Genomic DNA, 19,572 nt, shown 5'->3' with positions numbered 1-19,572 from the left:
TTACACCTGTTTTGTTGCCATAAAAAATGGGAAAACCTATTCTCATATTTTGATACTGGCAAAGGAGGACCCACGATCCCAGTAGTTGCTTGCACAGCACTCCCACAGGCATTGGTGTGCAGGGGTTCCCAGCCACTCATGAGATTAACAATCTCTTGAAACCGAAATCCTCACGACTTACTCACCACACCACGCGCCTTTGCACATTTACCAACTGGAGTTTCAAAGCACAGCCCGAATACATGCCACGTTACATGCAATCAGAAGTCAGCGGTGAAGGAAGTACATTGAAAGTTAACCAATGCTACACTGTCCAGGCCCTCAGTGGAAGGCGGTCAAACGTTCAACCGCAAAAACTGCTGCATCGGCGTTTCCGCTTCACCAACTCACAGAATTGTGCGTCTGTTCCGGTTCGAATGCTCTCGTGCATGCGTGCGCGGGTGTGTGCATGCGTGCGCGGGTGTGTAATGTGGCGGTGGTTGCGATGGCGGTTGTGGTGGTGGTGGTGGTTGCGGCCGCCGTGACCGGGTTCTACAAGTCCCCCGAGGGCGTTGTCGGCACTGCCACTCACGTCGTCCTCCAGGTTGCAGTTGGCGCCGCGCTTCAGGAGCTCCTGCACGATCTCCAGGGAGCCCTGCTCGGCCGCCAGCATCAGCACCGTCTGTCCGATCTGCACCATCGCCGCAGCCGTGTCGCAGGACACGGGGTCACAGGGGAAAGGTCACACGGAGCCATCACGGGTTCGCAGCTGACGCGTCAACCCCGCGCAAACGAACGGGACACACTGCTCATGGCTGCCGGTGGACTTGAAGTAGATTACCACCGCTGGTGACTTTCCAAAAAGTATCCAAACAGGCTGAGTGGACCGCCAACTGGGATTTAAGTTTTGGGTCGAGTATTCTAATCCGAGGAGGGGGGGGGGGGCCTTGAGAGTGGGGTGCAGAGGATGCATCATCCTAGCACGAACATTCGGGCCTTGTCATTGTAATCGGCACAGCAAGCGACCTACAACATTCATGTTTATTAAGCGGAGGCAGAAATGTGCCAAGGAGCTTGGCACATTAACGAATGAACGGTAGTAAAACCATTAGCCCTGGACGCAGGCCTACATGCACGAGAGCGTGCATGGATTGTGACCTTCTAATGGCCGTAGTTCAACGCTGATGAGTCGCGGTCAACAGGATGTTATTTAGATGCAGCAGTATACAGCCGCAGCAGTAATCCGGTGTGAAGTGTCACACTTCAGGGTGCCGTACAGACAGTCAGCGGAGAAAGGTTACGACACCCCATCACCGTCGTCACCTTCACTGTTCAACAATTCACACCCAAGGCTTTGCAAAAAGGCATACTTCAGAAGATCGTAAAGGCATGAACAACCATGTCAGTAAATTGGCAATGGCGCAAATGCAGCCACAGCCAATGGTCCACTAAACAAATCAATTGTTTATCTCGAGGCACTGAGCGACAGATTGATTTTTTTTTTTAAATTGGTACACGCAAATCATTAATTATTAACAACTTCATGCAAAAGAGATGCAAATTCAACGGTCGTGTTGCATTCAGATCAAAATGAAGGGAAAATGACAATCGATCCACAAATGAAATCTTGCGACTCCAAATCGTGACAAATCATCACTGCATCACCAGGTGGCTTGAGAAAGTCGGTGAATGACGACGCGTAATTATTATTATTATTTTTTTGACAAATGCACAGAAATAATGTTGCAGGGCAGGTTCCGTGGTTGCAGAGCACGTGACCGAGTCGCCCTCCCATCGCAGCTGACTCAGCGTGGAGTGGAGCGGCACCAACCCTGCGGCGCTTTGTGGCGAGCCAACAGCGGATGCCCGACAAGAGACGGACCCCGCCCTGGAGCCGTGTCCGGTTCAGGGCTGCTGCTCACCGAGACGTGTGGTACATGGGGGGTTTGGTTTATTGGAAAACAATGCCCTCACGGAATTCGTTTTTTGTAAAAAATAAAAAAAGCAGACGTCTAAAGTTGGAAGTTTTTTTTTTATCGTCGTCGCTTACCTTGGACCTCTTTAAGAATGTCTACTTTTGGTTTCACGGGTACGGATGTTGTGAAATATAATACCTCAATGAATACGCGCTGCTTATTCGTTTATCCATGAAAGACTCTTTCCACGAAGGCCAACATTGGAATGTTGAAGCCTGTTCCTTCTTTGCGGAGTGTGCATGGAAGGAAACCAGAGTGCCCGGTGAAATCCCAAGCCGACGAGGAGACAACCGCCCAACGGTCTCGACACAGACGGGTCAGGATCGCACGCGGCACCCTGCCGCCCAACCTGCCTGCCACCCCACAAGCCCAGCGGAGTCACGCTCCACTTGCTCATGTCCAACTGAACACGGCAATGCAGTGTATCACTGGAACCCTCAAGTCGACTACCTCGCCCATCCGTCGCAACCCTCCGGGAAGTCCTGCGAATCGCAGAAAACAATCGCCCCGTTTCCCATTCACCAGGAGCTCAACCACGTCCCTCGTCATCGCTCGAAGTCACGCAAGCAATTTTGGACCCCATGCGCTTCACCTTCAACGATGCGAGTTCAACCCCGATGAATCTTGGAGAGCTGAACGGAGTTCAAAAGAGCTCGCAAACAAACATCCCGTTGTGAAAGACCCAAGGGAGAAAATCCCTGGGTTTGATCTTCCAGGAAGTGCATGGTCCACCCCCTAAACCGCATCCGCACAAACCATGTCAGCTGCGGATATCTGATGCACAAATGGAAAATTAAAAACTGTGGTCAACCAGAACTGACTATACTCCTGATGCGATTATCTGGCTTGACCACCTGAATGTGAAAATTGTAGGTTGTTGCTCTGCATCTAAGACGGCCGCATACGAAAGACGAAGCCCGGCCAATGTGAAAGTCTCACAGCACAGGACGACCTGTGCCGAATAAACCCTGTCCTCCAAAGCGCCGTATATACGAGAGGCGCTCACCCAGCCTCCGTGAAGAGTGAAGTCACCGAGCAACAGGCCAACCACGCCGACCGGCTCGCCTGACGCGATATTCCTAAAAACAGAACGCAGCCGCAACAGCGGTGGCGGCGGCTGGCGGTTGGGCGAGTCAAACAGAATTGGTTTGGGCGTGTGCCCCCCCCACCAGCCCCGACCGCTGCTGGCGTCCCCGCGGCCGCTCTCCCATTTCTAACCGGCGCTCCTCCCCGCATGCCTTCCCGCGCGGACACCTTTTGCCGCGCGGGTGCGGAGAAGTCGAGCACGCCAAACAGAGACATGTAGGGGCTGTGCGGACGGGCGCCCGGGGGGGGCTGATGACCTGACTTTTATAAGAGTTAAAAAAAGCCCGATTAGTTATCCGCGCGAGTATATTTAGCGACCGTCGATGCTTTAACTGCCCCCCCCCCACCACCCCCGCCGCCTCTCTCCCGCGAGACACGCAGCGGCCAGGACGGGCATCGCTCGCGATGGGTCCCGTGAGGACAAGAGGTCGGCAAACCGCCGTTGCTGCCGGCCGTCTGGCGTGGCGACGATTGGTTGGATGCTGCCTGCCCGGTACGCCAACGCTCGCTTGGGTATAGACCATCAACACGCTACACTCGGGAATGTCGTTTAATCCTTTCCCATTCCGATGAACGAACGTGTGTGAAAAATTACAAAAAAAACGGGTGATGATGATACGAATGTCATTTTCTTTGGTTCTTTCGGTAAAGTCACGTAGAATGAGAATAAAATAATAAAATAAAACAATAAAATTCTCACGACGTTTCGGCCACAACGCAAGTGGCCTTCTTCAGGTGAAAGGAACAAACCTGTCGGGACGACAGAGCTACACTTGTGTTGTGGCCGAAACGTCGTGAGAATTTTATTTTATTCTTATTCTACGTGACTTTACCGAAAGAACCAAAGAAGATGAATCCTTGCAGTCACGAAAGCTTTAAATCGAAACGAATGTCATTTTTAAGGTGCACAACATTTCACGCGCGTAAATGACCACGACTCAGCCTTCTAATGAGAAGAATCTAGCCGGAGGTATGGGAACATCGATCCCCCCCCCCCCCCCAAGGTGGCCCCGGTTGGCAACGTACGGTACAAAATAATCTCAACGTACATACATACAGGTGGCTGCGTCGGGCGCGGAGGGTCTCACCTCGTTGCGCTCGTCGATGCTGGAGCAGCTCTCGAGCAGGACGAGGAGGCCAGCCACGTTGTTCTCCTCGACGCAGGCCAGCAGGCCCTGGGGCAGCAGGGCGGCCATGGCAGCAGCCGGAGCCTGGGCCTCCAGGGCCACCCCCGCCACCTCAACCCTGCGCGTGCGTGTGTGCGTAACAGCACGCACAGACACACAGGGAGAGATGCACACAGATAAACAACGCGTGGGCACAAAAAAAAGATCCCCCGTAGAGCCTTAACAGACTGTCGGGAGAAATGTCGTTAGCGAGCATCTATTAAGGCCGGCATGGCACACAAGGGGGTGGGTGGCACCGCACTTCGTCTCCCCTAAGCTGATGTTTACACGCTGTACCGGATACTCATTTAACACCAAGTCAACCGAACGGTGGCTAAGGACTGATTCATATATTCGCCACCGATGTTGGCCATGAGAGAAAGACCCCCAGTACAGCCTTAACAGACTGTTGGGGCAAGGGCTCTTAGTGAACACCTATGAAGACCGGCACACAATGGGGTGGGTGGCCATAGTCACACCTGGCCGGCTTTGTCTCCTTAATAGCGATGTTTTTACACGCCGCACCAGCTACTCGTATGAGGCTCAGTCGACCGGTGTTGGCCGGAAGCTGGAATCGAACTCGGGCCGCCAAGTTCGTAGCACAGCGCGCTAACCGCCACACTACCGCGCTCCTCTCCCCACATACACACGTACTCACGCACTCACGTGCACCCAACACACGAGTGCTGGGCCAGTGGCATGAAAACAACACAATTAATCCTACATATTTCAAACTCTAATTCCCATGCCGCACGAGGTCCACTCTCAACAACCTTCGTAATGTAACAGCAAAGCCACTGTGCTTACACTGTCGGCAACGGATGCAAGCCATAAGTTGAAATGTGTATCCGATTCGATTGGAGTTTGGGAACTTCTGCATTGATCCATTGCGCATCTCGGCTGTTTATCATCACACAGCCAGTCCAGCCAGGCCACCACTGATGTTTTTAGGAAATGTTTAGAGTGCAGTGTACATTCCTAAAGTTGTAAGCAGGGCTAGTCTAGTCATTACGAAGCAAATATATTTCTTCCGAAGTATCATACAGAGGTTTGCCCAAGAGATGCAGGACCATTTGTATAGAGATCCCATGCAGTGTCATCGATTTAGTTAATCGGGGCCAGATTATCCCTTTTGTGAATTGCTCAATTAATTAATTACCTATGAGTGAACGCAACCAGATTTAGAGTGCGCTTTGTCACGCAAAACAAAACGTCTCGGAGCGCTGATCCCCCTCTTGGCAGCTGTCCCTGTGCGGCACAAGGTGACTCAGCACCCTGCTCGACGATGGCCGTTAAGGTGCCAGTCAGGGAGGAGATGATTGCCGTGTGGTCGAGCCGAGGGCACCCCCAGCGGCAGCTCTCCCTGTGCGGCACAAGGTGACTCAACACTTGGCTCGGCGATGGGGCGATATTGTGCCACTCGGGAGGGGGGCGGAGATGGTTGCCGTGTGGTCGAGCCTAGGGCACCTCCCAGTGGCAGCTGTCCCTGTGCATGGATCAGCTCCCACGAGTAATTTGTGGGTATTTTTGCACGTTTTTTTTATTCAAATTTGAACTCAGATTGGCATCGTGTGTTTTTCGTTGTTGTTGTTGTTGTGAGAGAAAGCTGGGAGAAGCCAAAGCAAACCCATGCAGAATAGCGGGAGAACTGACAAACTCCACAGAGAAAGGTGGCCCGCTGCGGGTATCGAACCAGGGCCATTTTTATCTGTGAGGCGCGAGTGTTGCCACTGCACCACCCCCTCTGCCACCCACACTGGACAAAGATGGGCATGGGGCCCGATGCTCAGAGAAAAGAGAATGACGAGCTTGTGTCCTGACCCAGGAGTGTTACTTCATCAAACAAAGTGAGAACGTTCAGCTAGATGAACAATAATGTGAATTATTCAGTTTAACACGTAGGCTTTCGCGACCAATATTATTCATGATAAAGGTTTTTTGGGTTAGATCGCGTTATTTATAAATGTGTCGTAACCCTCCACCACCCGACACGGCCAATCAGCAAAAAAAAGTGTCACGTTGACAAAAGACAATTAGTTCACTACTTCGCCATTCTGGCGAATTGCCCGATGATGCTGGATGTAATTACCAGCGAAATGTTGTATTCAAACTGTAAATGTTGTGGATTCACTCTTCGACACACCGGTGGGCTAAAGTAGTGAACTATTTTGTCTTTTGTCAACGTGACACTTTTTTTGCTGATTGGCCGTGTCGGGTGGTGGAGGGTTACGACACATTTATAAATAACGCGATCTAACCCAAAAACCTTTATTATGAATGTCAATTATTATTGTAACACTCCACCGTAATAGGTCCCATAGAGACATAACTGCTCGACCCGAGCTATAAGTGTTCTGATACTTGCATCGTCTTTGTACGGTTCACCTTTTGGCATTCTCCGTTCTGACACTGGTGAGACGAGGCCTTAAATAAGGCTCTCTCTGGCGTAGGCCAATCAGTTTAGAAGACAATGCATCTACTATCAGAGCATATTTCATGGGACCTCCCTTGCCAGTATCAAAATATAAGAATAGGTTTTAGCCTTTCTGGCAAAAGAACAGGTATTAAGATGTCAAGACTTAGACAGAGCATGTTTGTTTGCATGTTCACCACGAGTACGTGTGGTTGATGCAGACTTGATTCCTTGCAAAAGGGTTTCTATTTTGACGTGAAGCTATTTGGTGTTTGAACATCCTAACACCTGTTTTATTGCCAGAAAGGGTAACAACTATTTTCACTTTTCCTCATTTAGCAAAATATTAATGCTGTTATTTTTGTTTTAAGGGCGGGGGGGGGGGGGGTTAAACCATATTTTGTTGTGCTCCTTCAAAAATGGACAAATATGAAAAAAAACAATTTTTGGGGGGGGGGGTGATTAAAAAAATGCTATAAGCGAGCAAACCCCATTAAGGGCGGCACGGCACCACCGGGGGGGGGGGGGGGGGTTGGGAGCCGCCACCACCCCTACAGCTTGCCACCAAGGTTGTCCCCAGCGCCAATGTTTACACCTCACTGTGACCCTAAAGGGACACCCAGGAATGGTTCGGATGCCTCTTGCCACCGGGACTACACACGGCGATAAATCAGGCACACGGAGCCGGGAATTGCAGAGCAGCGAGCGAGCGGCTGGCGCCGCTGCTTCTGTGTGCTCTCTGACAACACTTGCACTCCCACTGGGGAGGAGGGGGGGGGGTGACGACGGGGGGAGGTAGTGATTGGGGGGGGGGGTGATGGTGATGTGGGGGGTAGTGATTAGGGGGGGGGGGGTAGTGACGGTGGGAGGGTATTTTTGCATTTGTGTATGAAATACACAACAGACCGTTGGGGCAAGTGCTGCTGTGAGCGAGCAGCACCTATGAAGGCTGCCACGGCGCACGAGAGGGTGGGTGGCCGGCAACCACTCCCGGCCACCTTTGTCACCCCAGCGGCGATGTTTACACACTGCACCAGGTGCTCGTTTGAGACCGAGTCGACCACCGTAGGCAGGCCCGGGATCGGTTCGGACAATGGCCACCGGTGTTGTGTGTCCGTGAGCGGGAACCGAACTCGGCTCGCCGGGTTCGTCGCACGGCGGCGCTAACCGCCGCGCTGCCGCTCCCCACGACACAAACGCACGCACGCCAAGATGCACGGACATTCATGCGCACGTGCAGATTCCCACACGCACGTGCAGAATTGCCACACGCACGTGCAGAATTGCCACACACACGTGCAGATTCCCACACACACGTGCACGCGCGATCGCACACGGCTCCCATATAAAAAAAACCCACGCATGCGATACCCAATGGTGGAGGGCAGCCACGCTGTATAATGGTATTAGCGCAGCGAGCATGGCGACTGCTTTACATCATCCCTGTGCACGCTGCACTCACGCGGCCGGCTGCGCTCTGTAATCCCTATACGTGCAGTAAAACACGTTCCTGCGAATAACTCACGAGCATTAATGCGCAACAAAACGATTAACACTTTGAAATAAGAACCATGGAATAGGTATTAATCTAACCTTGTGAGCCGCAATGAATAAAAACGAACCCTAATCATCACTAAAAGCCGCTTTTGCTCTAGCTCTGAAAAGCCTCGAGAATGACCATATTACCAACAGAAGCCTGAAGGTGGCTTTAGCCTGGGCTCGATGAACCGCAAGGCATTAGCAATTCACCCCGAGAATCCTGGAGGTGCCTTCGCGCGGCTCTCCGAGACGCAAGGTGTAACACGGCGGAGGAAGGAGCAGGTCTGTGTGTGTGCGACACCGCTACGCCGTGCCGGCACTTTTAGGAGGATTCCCATTCCTAAGCTGCGACGTTTCCGCAGAGGGGAACGACAGTGAACGTGGGCTGCAGCACGAACCGGTTCCATCGCGGCACTTCTACATTTCGACTGCAACCGCTGTGTGCGACTCTGTGTGTTTGTTTACGCACAGAGTCACGGCAGCGTAGCGCCTAGCGCTACGCCGCGCTATTAAACCGGCGACCCGGGTTCGATTCCCGCTCACGGCCAACACCGGTGACGATTATCTGAACCGGTCCGGGGGCCTTCCTTCGGTCGACTCAGCTTAAAATGAGTACCTGGGTGCGATGTGCAAACATCGTTACTGAGGAGACAAAGGCGGTCAGGCGTGGTGCTGGCCACCCACCCCCACGTGTGCCGTTCCGGCCTTCATAGGTGCTCGCTAACGGCACTTGCCCCTACAGTCTGTTAAGGCTATATGGGGGATCTTTGTCTTTATTGTTTACACAGTAGCAGGAGCGGTACCGAAGTGGTTAGCGCGCTTGCAATATGAACCAGGTGATCCGAGTTCGATTCCCGCTCATGGCCAACAGCATTGACGACCTCCCCTAGGTCGACTCAGCCTAAAATGAGTACCTAAATGCAATGTATAAACATCGCCACTAGGAAGACAAAGGCGGCTGGGCGTGGTGCTGGCCACTCACCCCCTTCATGTGCAGTGCCGGCCTTGACGGACGTTCGCGAACAGCACTTGCCCCAACAGTCTGTTAAAGGCTACACGGGGGATCTTCGTGTGTATATACAGTACACCTGTATATCAACTTATGATATGCAGCCTATGTCCCATTATCTGGGCGTATATTAAGGCCTGAACACTCCTCTAGATTACTCATACGGTGACAACACTCTCTACAAATGAGGCAATCGTCATCATTTTCTGGCGACAGCAGCAGAATCAGCAGCAACGCAAACTGATGCGCATAATTACCAAGGCACGCATCATTACCACACATACCCAGCAATCGGCGCAACACCACCGGTACAGTCATGGCACGAATAGCACCGTGGGTTCCGGCTAATGCTCAAGAAACGTTGCAATCGACGATAACAATGGCCCAAGGTCGGTTCTGGCTGGAGGAGGCGAGATGGGGTTGTGAATCACCATCGTTGTCCGTCACCATCGTTATTATTACTAGCGCCCCCGCTTGCTTACCCAGGAACGCCTCGCCGAGTCTCATGACTCGTTTTCAGGAGGGTCCTGTTGAGCTTTCAAAGGAAGGGGGGGCGATACCGGGGCAAAACAATTGCCGCACGTAATTGCAATCGAGTCGTTTGAGGGTAAAATGTCAAATTTGGCTCATGACACCAGGCATGGTGGACACTCCACGCCCACAGGTTCTCGTTAACACAGTGGTTGGTCCATCTCGCCACCGCGGCGCCCACAGTGGCGAGATGTTAACTCCCTCGCCTGGTGTACAGGAGGGCGTGGGTTCAATCCTGACCCTGACGCCTGCTCTATATTTGGAGTTTGCGTGTCTCTCTCTCTCTCCCCGTGGTCGTGTGGAATTTTCTCCGGGTCCTTCAAATTCTTTTTCCCCCCTCCACATTTAGGATAAACACGCGTTCAGAGTATTTGGCTGCGATAAATGTCGACGTGATAAGCCAATTCGTTGAGCTATCATTTGTGGCCAGATCGCTTCTAAAAAAAAAGCGTTATTGCTCAGTGGGCCTTACCTGGCAAAATAAAAAAAATGGTTTACTTCAAATCGTTTTAAAAATATGTGCCCGCACAACAGCAGCTATATGTTTCTCGGGCTGCGTCTTCCTTTTTGGCGGACAACGCAAGCGGCAGACAACGGGTCTCCTTCGCCCGGCTCAGTGAGGCTGTGCGGGGGTGGGGGGCAGAAGCGGACGATGGGACAACACAACGGACGGAGAAAGCCACACCCCGCCGCACACAATTCTCCCCCTCGTTTGCAAACCACGAACGCTGCATCTTTGAGCACGGCAATGGCATGGTCGCTCACAGCTGTGCGCGGGAGATGCCGTCTGGAAAAATGGCTTCGTCAGGAAGGTGGAAGATGGCACCGTGGACCAATAAGCACAGGAACAGCACGGCGTAAGGGGCCATGTTAAAGTCGCCCATCTATCTCGCTTAATAACACACCGGGGGGATAAGTGATAGCAGTGATGGCAAAGCCTTAGCCTTCGTCAATATGAACAGTGAGCCAGGGGGATTTGTAAGACACACAATTAATAATGCAGCTGATTTATTACGTGATATTAATGATAGTGAGTGTTCAGTTGCGGCTCGATGAAAATGTGCAATTAAAAATTCACAATATTCCACGATTCTCAAGAAAAAAATCATTCCAGCAATACAAATTGATAATTATAAGGATATCACATTTTTTATATATATTTATTTAAACCTAATGCCCCTCGAAATGGATTTAATAAAATACACGATCATTTTTTAATGCACGGTATAACGTGCAATCATGTAAAGCCATCGGAAATCAAAGAGTGCACAAAAGCCTTTGTGCAGCATCGAGAAAAATAACACACACGCGGATCTCGCAAGCCTGAAAAAAAATGGAAGCTACGCGCTGCAACAAGCGCGATCGACATGCGGCGAAACCGAGACACGATATGCAACAAAAATCACCCGACAGCAACCGCAAAAAAAGCAAAGGCGAAAAACGCAATTCAATCGGCGCCGAGGCCCAAGCGCTGAAATGCGCGGTCGTGCGATGTGAAGGAATATTACTCACGACATGTAAATCCTTTTGTCGGAGGCGCGCACGCAGAGGAGACAGCAGCAGCTGTGTGAGACCCGCGCTGGTTCTGCAGCCCATCAAACATTTATAGTGCTCGCGTTCACGCCGATACCACGGGGGACCCGCATTTACAATTCAATGTCATCGGGCGCCATGGCAACGCTGTCCCCCTGGGTATGATTTTTTTTATATATATCTGGGAGACACACCAACAGCCCACACTTGGCAAACGACACACCCGCTTGTTGATCCGCCCGCTCACCGAACCCCATCCACCACGACCCTGGATGCTTTTACACTGCTGTTGACCGTGCGATTAAGCGTTATCGTAGGGGTGCAAAAGATGCGTCGATTAAAAATTGATTCGTCCATTCACGACACGTGCCACCGAATGACTCGCGCGACCCCGTGCGTGGAAGCAGAATCGTTTACGGCGTACGCAAATTGATGCGATGTGTGAACACTTAGACCCGAGGCTGACCCAGCGAACACAGCCGTTGAACCTCAACCAAAAAAACATATTTACACGCACAGTAATAAGAACACAAAATATTATTGGAATAGGACGTCGCAAATGGGACATAAAAATACAAATATTTATTGGTGACAAGACGTAGGGATGTCGGTCGGCGGAGAGGGAGGTGGGAGTGTGGGAGGTGGATTGTCACTGATCTACTGAGTACGTAAATAATATAGTTACTCATGTATTATCTTCATCATCATCGTTAGTCATGCATAACCGCGGGATGGTTAACATTTCCACTGCTGGCCTAGAGCCTCAATTGGAGCTTTAAAACGAAACTAAACTAATTTTATTGTACCAGGCAAGGCTCACTAAGCTCTTTCTAAGAAGCGACCTTGCTATCGCAAATGACAGCTCAATAAAGTGGCTTATCGCGTGGAAATGTATAGCAGCCAAATACTCTAAAAGCATGTTTCTAAATGTGGATGGGGAAAAAACTGGAGGACCCGGAGAAAAATCCACACGACCACGGGGAGAACACGCATACTCCAAATATACAGCAGCAGCAGGCGTCAGGATCGGGATAAAAGGCACGACCAGGCGAGGTAGTGGGTTGAGTGGCAACTCACCGCTCGACTAAGCAGGGAAACCCTCTGTGGTAGAGGTCAGCGAGGTTTATGCTCTGCAGTATTCCCCAATATGCATCAGCTTCTGCTGCCGTCCACATGTCAAGCCAAGCTTCAATCACATTCAATGCAACACCTCCATATTCCTCGGCAGGTCTGCTACAGAATGGCTACGGGTGTTATCAAGCTCCGTTGAGGATCTTTAAATTCTTTGTTTCAGTTTGGTTGCTTTTGTGGATCTATGGGCCTTACCTGGTAAAGTATAAATAGCTTATAGTTTTTATATACCGTGAATTGTAAAGACCCGAAACAAATCTTGGGGCAACTTACAGTGGCCCACGATTCATAAACACACCGGTTGTGAAGGCAATTCTTGTGTGCTTAATTAAAATCATAGTTATTAGTAGTAACGTTAGTATTATTGTGCATGCGCAGTGCAGGACCCACTGTGAACACAACCGTAATGTTTCAAGAAGAATTGTTGTCTCTTTTGTGATTGCACGAGATTGTTTTTTAACAACCACAATTCCTGGCGATTTGAATTCTCGCAAGACATACGTGGAGGTCATGTGCAAGGACAAAGCACCATTGCCTGAAATGTCGGCCTATTGTATATATATAACTAGCTGTACTACCCAGCTTCGCCCGGGACTTGGATTCACCACGCCTTTGTCCCCCCAGTGGCGATGTTGACACACAGCAGTTACTCGTTTGAGGCTGAGTCGACCTAGGGAAGGCCCAGGACCGGTTAAAATAATCGTCACCGGTGGTGGCTGTGAGCGGGAATCGAACTCGGCTCGCCAGATTCGTAGCGCGGCGCGCTAACCACTACACTACAATGCGCGGGTCACATGACAGATTTGACGTCACAGCTCACTTGCCGTGCAAAAAAAATAAATGCATTATTGAGCCCCCCCCCCCACCAAAAAAAGTGTATTTTCATAATTTTTGCATGGTGTACAGTCTGGAAAGGACCCACATGGCAAATTTCAAGTTCGTTGCATGTCAGGAAATACGCTAAACATTTTGAACAGACACACATATTCACAACTTTGCCTTTTATATATGTGTAGATTTCCTTTCAAGGCAGCGTTATCGACGAATGTGTCATTGCTGTTTGTGCCACTGCCAATGCAGGTTCACCAAATAATGTATTTACTCCATACGTCAGGAGCTTCCATTTGATATCAACCTTACATCTATACACAATGTGTGGATAAGGCAGATGCATATATATTATATGACTAAATATATAAGCACACGTTACCATCAGGAGGACAAAAAAAAATCACAGCATTTGCTTTCGAACACAAATTGCCAGATTTGGTGGAGATGTGGCAATTTTTCCCCAAGTGATAATTGGGACAGGCGCTTCCATTATCAAGCAAGCGTGCAGGGCTAACGGTGGCTCTCTAAGCGTGTGTGTGCGTTGAACTTCTTTCGCATGGCCACATACCGTTTGCTGTGTGTGGCCCATGGGAGGGAAAGACCAGCACGGCAAGGCGACCCGCTCTCTCCCCGTGCACTCATCACGTTGCACCAGACATTTTCCTTTCGCGAAATCCGACTCTTCACTATTTTATATTTGCATAGCAGTTCAGGTTTCGCATCTCTTTTTTCCCCCTCGAATATTCGTGACTTGGCAACGTGAGGAAAAGGTTCAAAACGGTTACCGGTTTGCCACGCCTATAGAAATGCCGCGGTGTCATCGTTAGGACGCTGGGGGGCTTGCAATCCAGAAGTCACCGGTTCGATTCCATCTCCTGGCACGGCAGCCGAAACAACGGGTGGGTATATTAAACCCACCACCGCCCCCCACCTCTGTTCACGCAGCAGCATCAACGTGTACGACCACAGTCAATCGGCAGGTCGGAGTGTGGTCAGTGTGGAAGAGTAGGCCTAATACCCTCCAGAGCTCCCTCTAGTTGACGTCCATCTACCATCAATGATGTGGGTTTTATTCGCACAGATTTTCTATGGGATTAAGGTCTGGAGACTGGCTAGGCCACTCCAGGACCTTAATGTGCCTCTTCATGAGCCACTCCTTTGTTGCCTTGGCCGTGTGTTTTGGGTCATTGTCATGCTGGAATACCCATCCACGACCCATTTTCAATGCCCTGGCTGAGGGAAGGAGGTTCTCACCCAAGATTTGATGGTACATGGCCCCGTCCATCATCCCTTTGATGCGGTGAAATTGTCCTGTCCCCTTAGCAGAAAAACACCCCCACAGCATGTTTCCACCTCCATGTTTGACGGTGGGGATGGTGTTCTTGGGGTAATAGGCAGCATTTCTCCTCCTCCAAACACGGCGAGTTGAGTTGATGCCAAAGAGCTCCATTTTGGTCTCATCTGACCACAACACTTTCACCCAGTTGTCCTCTGAATCATTCAGATGTTCATTGGCAAACTTCAGACGGGCATGTATATGTGCTTTCTTGAGCAGGGGGACCTTGCGGGCGCTGCAGGATTTCAGTCCTTCACGGCGTAGTGTGTTACTAATAGTTTTCTTGGTGACTATGGTCCCAGCTGCCTTGAGATCATTGACAAGATCCTCCCGTGTAGTTCTGGGCTGATTCCTCACCGTTCTCATGATCATTGCAACTCCACGAGGTGAGATCTTGCATGGAGCCCCAGGCCGAGGGAGATTGACAGTTCTTTTGTGTTTCTTCCATTTGCGAATAATCGCACCAACTATTGTCACCTTCTCTCCAAGCTGCTTGGCAATGGTCTTGTAGCCCATTCCAGCCTTGTGTAGGTCTACAATCTTGTCCCTGACATCCTTGGAGAACTCTTTGGTCTTGGCCATGGTGGAGAGTTTGGAATCTGATTGATTGATTGCTTCTGTGGACAGGTGTCTTTTATGCAGGTAACAAGCTGAGATTAGGAGCACTCCCTTTAAGAATGTGCTCGTAATCTCAGCTCGTTACCTGTATAAATGACACCTAGGAGCCAGAAATCTTTCTGATTGGAGTGGCCTAGCCAGTCTCCAGACCTTAATCCCATAGAAAATCTCTGGAGGGAGCTGAAGGTTCGAGTTGCCAAACGTCAGCCTCGAAACCTTAATGACTTGGAGAAGATCTGCAAAGAGGAGTGGGACAAAATCCCTCCTGAGATGTGTGCAAACCTGGTGGCCAACTACAGGAAACGTCTGACCTCTGTGATTGCCACCAAGTACTAAATAATGTTTTGCAGAGGGGTCAAATACTTATTTCCCTCATTAAAATGCAAATCAATTTATAACATTTTCGACATGCGTTTTTCTGGATTTTGTTGTTGTTACTCTGTCTCTCACTGTTCAAATAAACCCACCATTAAAATTATAGACTGATCATTTCTTTGTCAGTGGGCAAACGTACAAAATCAGCAGGGGATCAAATACTTTTTTTCCCCTCGCTGTAGTCCTTCCCACGCACCTCCGATTAGCACGGTTGGCTCCGTACGGTGTGAAAAAAGTTCAACGCACATACGTACACATTATGCCCGAGTCAAGCAGCTACCTCGCGGAGTGGATAAAATGAAGAACCACGTTGCAAGAAGTCGAGAGGGCGATCGTCCCTCTAGCCGAAGAAAGCGGCGCAACAACAGCGCAAACTGTGAGAAACGTGTACGGCTGCTCGTCAAGATGCCAGAGTCCATTGCTTGCGCTGCGTTGCGGCCTCAAAGGGCACCGTCGGTCTCTCATCTTAGATTAGGGAGTGGGCCCGAAGTGGCCGGGGCGGCGCGGGGGCAGCGCTCCGCGTGTCAGAATGCCGAGTCAGCGCCGCCGAGACTGATCGCGTTCGAACACCGAGTGCCGCGCTCCCAGGCGATGTCAATAAAGTGTTCTCACGCGTGCCGTACGCGGGAGCCCCTCTGTCCGGCAGGCAAAGAAACCACCCCCCCCCCCCCCCCCCTTGGTAAACGTTTGCTTTCCCATTCAAGTCCTCGGCTTCTCGCGTGAAGACGCCACTCATTCATTATACAATCAAGTGCTTGCATGCACACAAATGAACCACAATACCTCGCTCATCTCGTCAAAGAGCATAAACCATCACGCAAACTTACGGTCATCCTCGCAGCGGCTTTTTGGCTAGCCATCGAATAAAGACGGTCACTGCGGCCGTCTGGAACGCTCTTTCTTACATTATTAGGAAGCCACTGGGGCTACGCAATTTCAAATCTAGATTGAAAACTCATTTCATTCGAACTGTTTTGTGTGTTTACTTTGCTGACATTTCCCACCCCCCGCACCTCCGATTAGCTCGTTTGGCTACGTACGGTGCGAAAGAAGTTCAACGTGCATACATATATTCTGGGTATCATCACAATTGATGATCCAGCACTGGCTGATTCACTCCCACTGTTCGCTCACCGGCCACACACGAACCATGGCAGAAGCGGATATTTGATGCACGAATGGAGAACGTAAAACTCTCAGGTGCGCGCCTGTGGTCACCCAGCAAAGAACCGTGGAACATCCAACGACTCAACGCTTGATTCACAACTAGGAAGGAGGCCTCATCGCAGCGATACGCCACTCCGCTACTCCTGACGCAACCATCCGGCTCAAACACCCCAATGGGAAATTGCCGACGTTGCTCTCCACCAGCGGTTCTCAGGGTGCGGTTCCCGGACCCACCGGTGGTCCGCAGAAGTCCCCCACGTGGTCCGCGGGGCTGTGATGCAAACGAAGGTCGATCCGGGAAACAATGACAACGTTTATGCCATTTGTTTCCGACGTTAGTTAACATTTTACTCGTGAAATTTAATTAAATTAGTTAAACTACCCTGACTAAACTACTCGAACCCAATGATCTAAATGCCCCCCTCCCCCCCCCAAAAAAAACCTTATAGCTGTGTAAAAAAATATATGTTCCGAAAATATGAATTATTTTGTATTACTGGTATTTAGGGAGAGAAGTTAATTCGTTTGATCGCCAGTGGTAGGGGGTGGCACGTGCCCCCCCCCCCAATGATCCCATCGAAATCCCTAATTTCGATCGGATCATTGGGGTTTATTAGTGATAATTCGCATTTTGCGACCCCCATTGCCACTGTGTAGCATATTATTACGTGCCAGGGACTCTATGAGATGATAGGACAATAGTCCGAGTCCATAATTGGCAATAAGTAACGGCAAAGCGATTATAATGACTCAGAATTGTGTGCAGTTGCATATACAGAGTCCACGACTTTCCTGAAGGCATCAACACCTTCAGCGAGCGAGATGCCGATCACACAACGCGGTTCCAATTCGACCCTCGATCGATGTCTGCGTCATCGCCGCACACGCGGCGAGTAACAAGCAAGAGACAAGTCCTTACTTACTAATAACTCCTTACTTACTGACAACTCCTTGCTTACTGACAACTCCTTACTTACTGACAACTCCTTGCTTACTGACAACTCCTTACTTACTAATCCCTTACTTACTAACAACTCCTTGCTTACTGACAACTCCTTACTCACTAACAACTCTTTACTCACTAACAACTCCTTACCCACTAACAACTCCTTACTCACTAACAACTCCTTACTCACTAACAACTCCTTACTTACTAACAACTCCTTACTTACTGACAACTCCTTACTCACTAACAACTCCTTACTCACTAACAACTCCTTACCCACTAACAACTCCTTACTTACTAACAACTCCTTACCCACTAACAACTCCTTACTTACTAACAAGTCCTTGCTTACTAACAACTCCTTACTTACTAACAACTCCTTACTTACTAACAACTCCCAGCATTTTTCATTGCTGGAGGGGTTGCCCCCCACCCCCCGACCTGAAAATCCTGGCTCCGCCATTGGGTAGGGGGCTTGGTGTTCCGTGGAAATGTCTGCATCGGTCGAGTGATCCGCGGGCCAACAAAGTTTGAGCGATACCGCTCTAACATCAACATGAGTCGTACGGAGAAGAGCTCAGCCCCCTTTATTATTCTTCCACCGCTACTACGACCATGTCTACTGTTTCCGGGAACTTCACTCGTTTGATTTCACCACCCACATTGAGTTCTCAGTCTGCCGAGGATAAACCACGCTGCAGGGCACAACGCTTCTCTTCACAGTATGAGCCAACACCCTCTGAATGACAACAATTTACATTTGCGGGGGATTAATTATTTAGCCCTGACATTCTCACACTATTGTGACTCACAAGCTATCTTAAAAGTAATTATATAACAACGTACATTCGCAAGGCATATTTCATCCGTAGATCTCAATGCGTCCCGTGTATGGAAAGCAGGAAATAAACAGAATGTGCAGGGTAAACGGCTATAACTAGAGGGTTAAAGGCCAGTTTAAAGAGGTGAGTTTTCAAGACATGTTTCAAATGGAACTATATCCCAAGGTTTTTGCAATGATACGGCGAATAAAATGCAACGCGATCACACAACAGAGAGAAAGAAAGCACAAATGCCGACAGAGGACACTGCTACGCTGACAGCTCAAACGACATTCGGCCAATATTTAAATGTCTGCCAGAATTTCAGGCGCCGTGTGCCAAAGCTGAAATAGCAGCAGCAACAGCGGCAACAACAGCAACAGAGATATCACCAGGTCAGGAAAGAGCCCTCCTCTATGAGCCCCCACACACACCAGCGGTGGCGTGCCTGCCCGAGCTCACGTTACATTGCGTGCCGACCCAGACCTGGTGGCCGGAGCGCCTTTTAATAATCCGGCGGCCCGTACCACACACGTACGCTCGGTGTGCAAAATAGGTTGCCTTTGCAACAGCACCTGGCGGTGAGCCACGCAATTTCTGCCCAAACAAGTCATGCTGAAAACATGAAACTGGGAAGCAAACGAAAAATAACTCAACAGTGACCTGTTTCGCCTCTAAGAGATGAACCTCGCAGCAGCAGCGGCGGTGAAATGATTTTCCGCAAGCACACCGGCAATTCAATCGCAACAATTGCAGCGATTCGGCGCTGCAATCGTGAACTTTGTTGGCGACTGCAGAGGACACGAGTAGCTGCAGGGATCACGAGACCCCCCACCCCCACGAGACCAAAAGCTATACGATCGGAAGAAAAAAAACTTCGATATCCCTTCTCCGGATCCTCCGGTTTTTCCCTCCATATTTAGAATCAACATGCGTTTAAAGCATTTGGTTGCAATACGTTTCCACGTGATAATAAGCCACTCTGTTGAGCTTTCATTTGTGGTAGCCAGGTCGCCTCTGAAAGAGAGCTCTTAGCTCAGTGGGCCTTACCTGGTAAAATAAAAAAAAAGATAGTTTAGCTTAAATCTACAGGCAAGTCTTGAACAGATGGGATT

At 50.0% G+C, this 19,572-nt stretch overlaps 1 protein-coding gene across 1 annotated transcript in view; it reads right to left on the bottom strand.

Annotated features, from left to right (window-relative positions):
- The window catches only part of KIDINS220 (kinase D interacting substrate 220), a 50,737-nt gene that overhangs the window by 26,220 nt on the left and 4,945 nt on the right, over positions 1-19,572 (bottom strand). The window contains exons 2-3 of the mRNA XM_076070111.1: positions 4,130-4,286; positions 572-670 (exon numbers count right to left, since the gene is read on the bottom strand). Of these exons, the coding sequence (XP_075926226.1) occupies positions 572-670; positions 4,130-4,237 (207 nt within the window). The 5' untranslated portion in view covers positions 4,238-4,286. The remainder of the gene's footprint in view (positions 1-571; positions 671-4,129; positions 4,287-19,572) is intronic.

Source organism: Petromyzon marinus, chromosome 27 (assembly GCF_048934315.1).
Source record: "Petromyzon marinus isolate PM22_M1 ecotype Great Lakes invasive population chromosome 27, UKy_Petmar_22M1.pri1.0, whole genome shotgun sequence".
Classification (NCBI taxonomy): domain Eukaryota; kingdom Metazoa; phylum Chordata; class Hyperoartia; order Petromyzontiformes; family Petromyzontidae; genus Petromyzon; species Petromyzon marinus.
The sequence above is the reverse complement of the archived record's forward strand: the minus strand, read 5'-3'. Positions and strand labels throughout refer to the sequence as shown.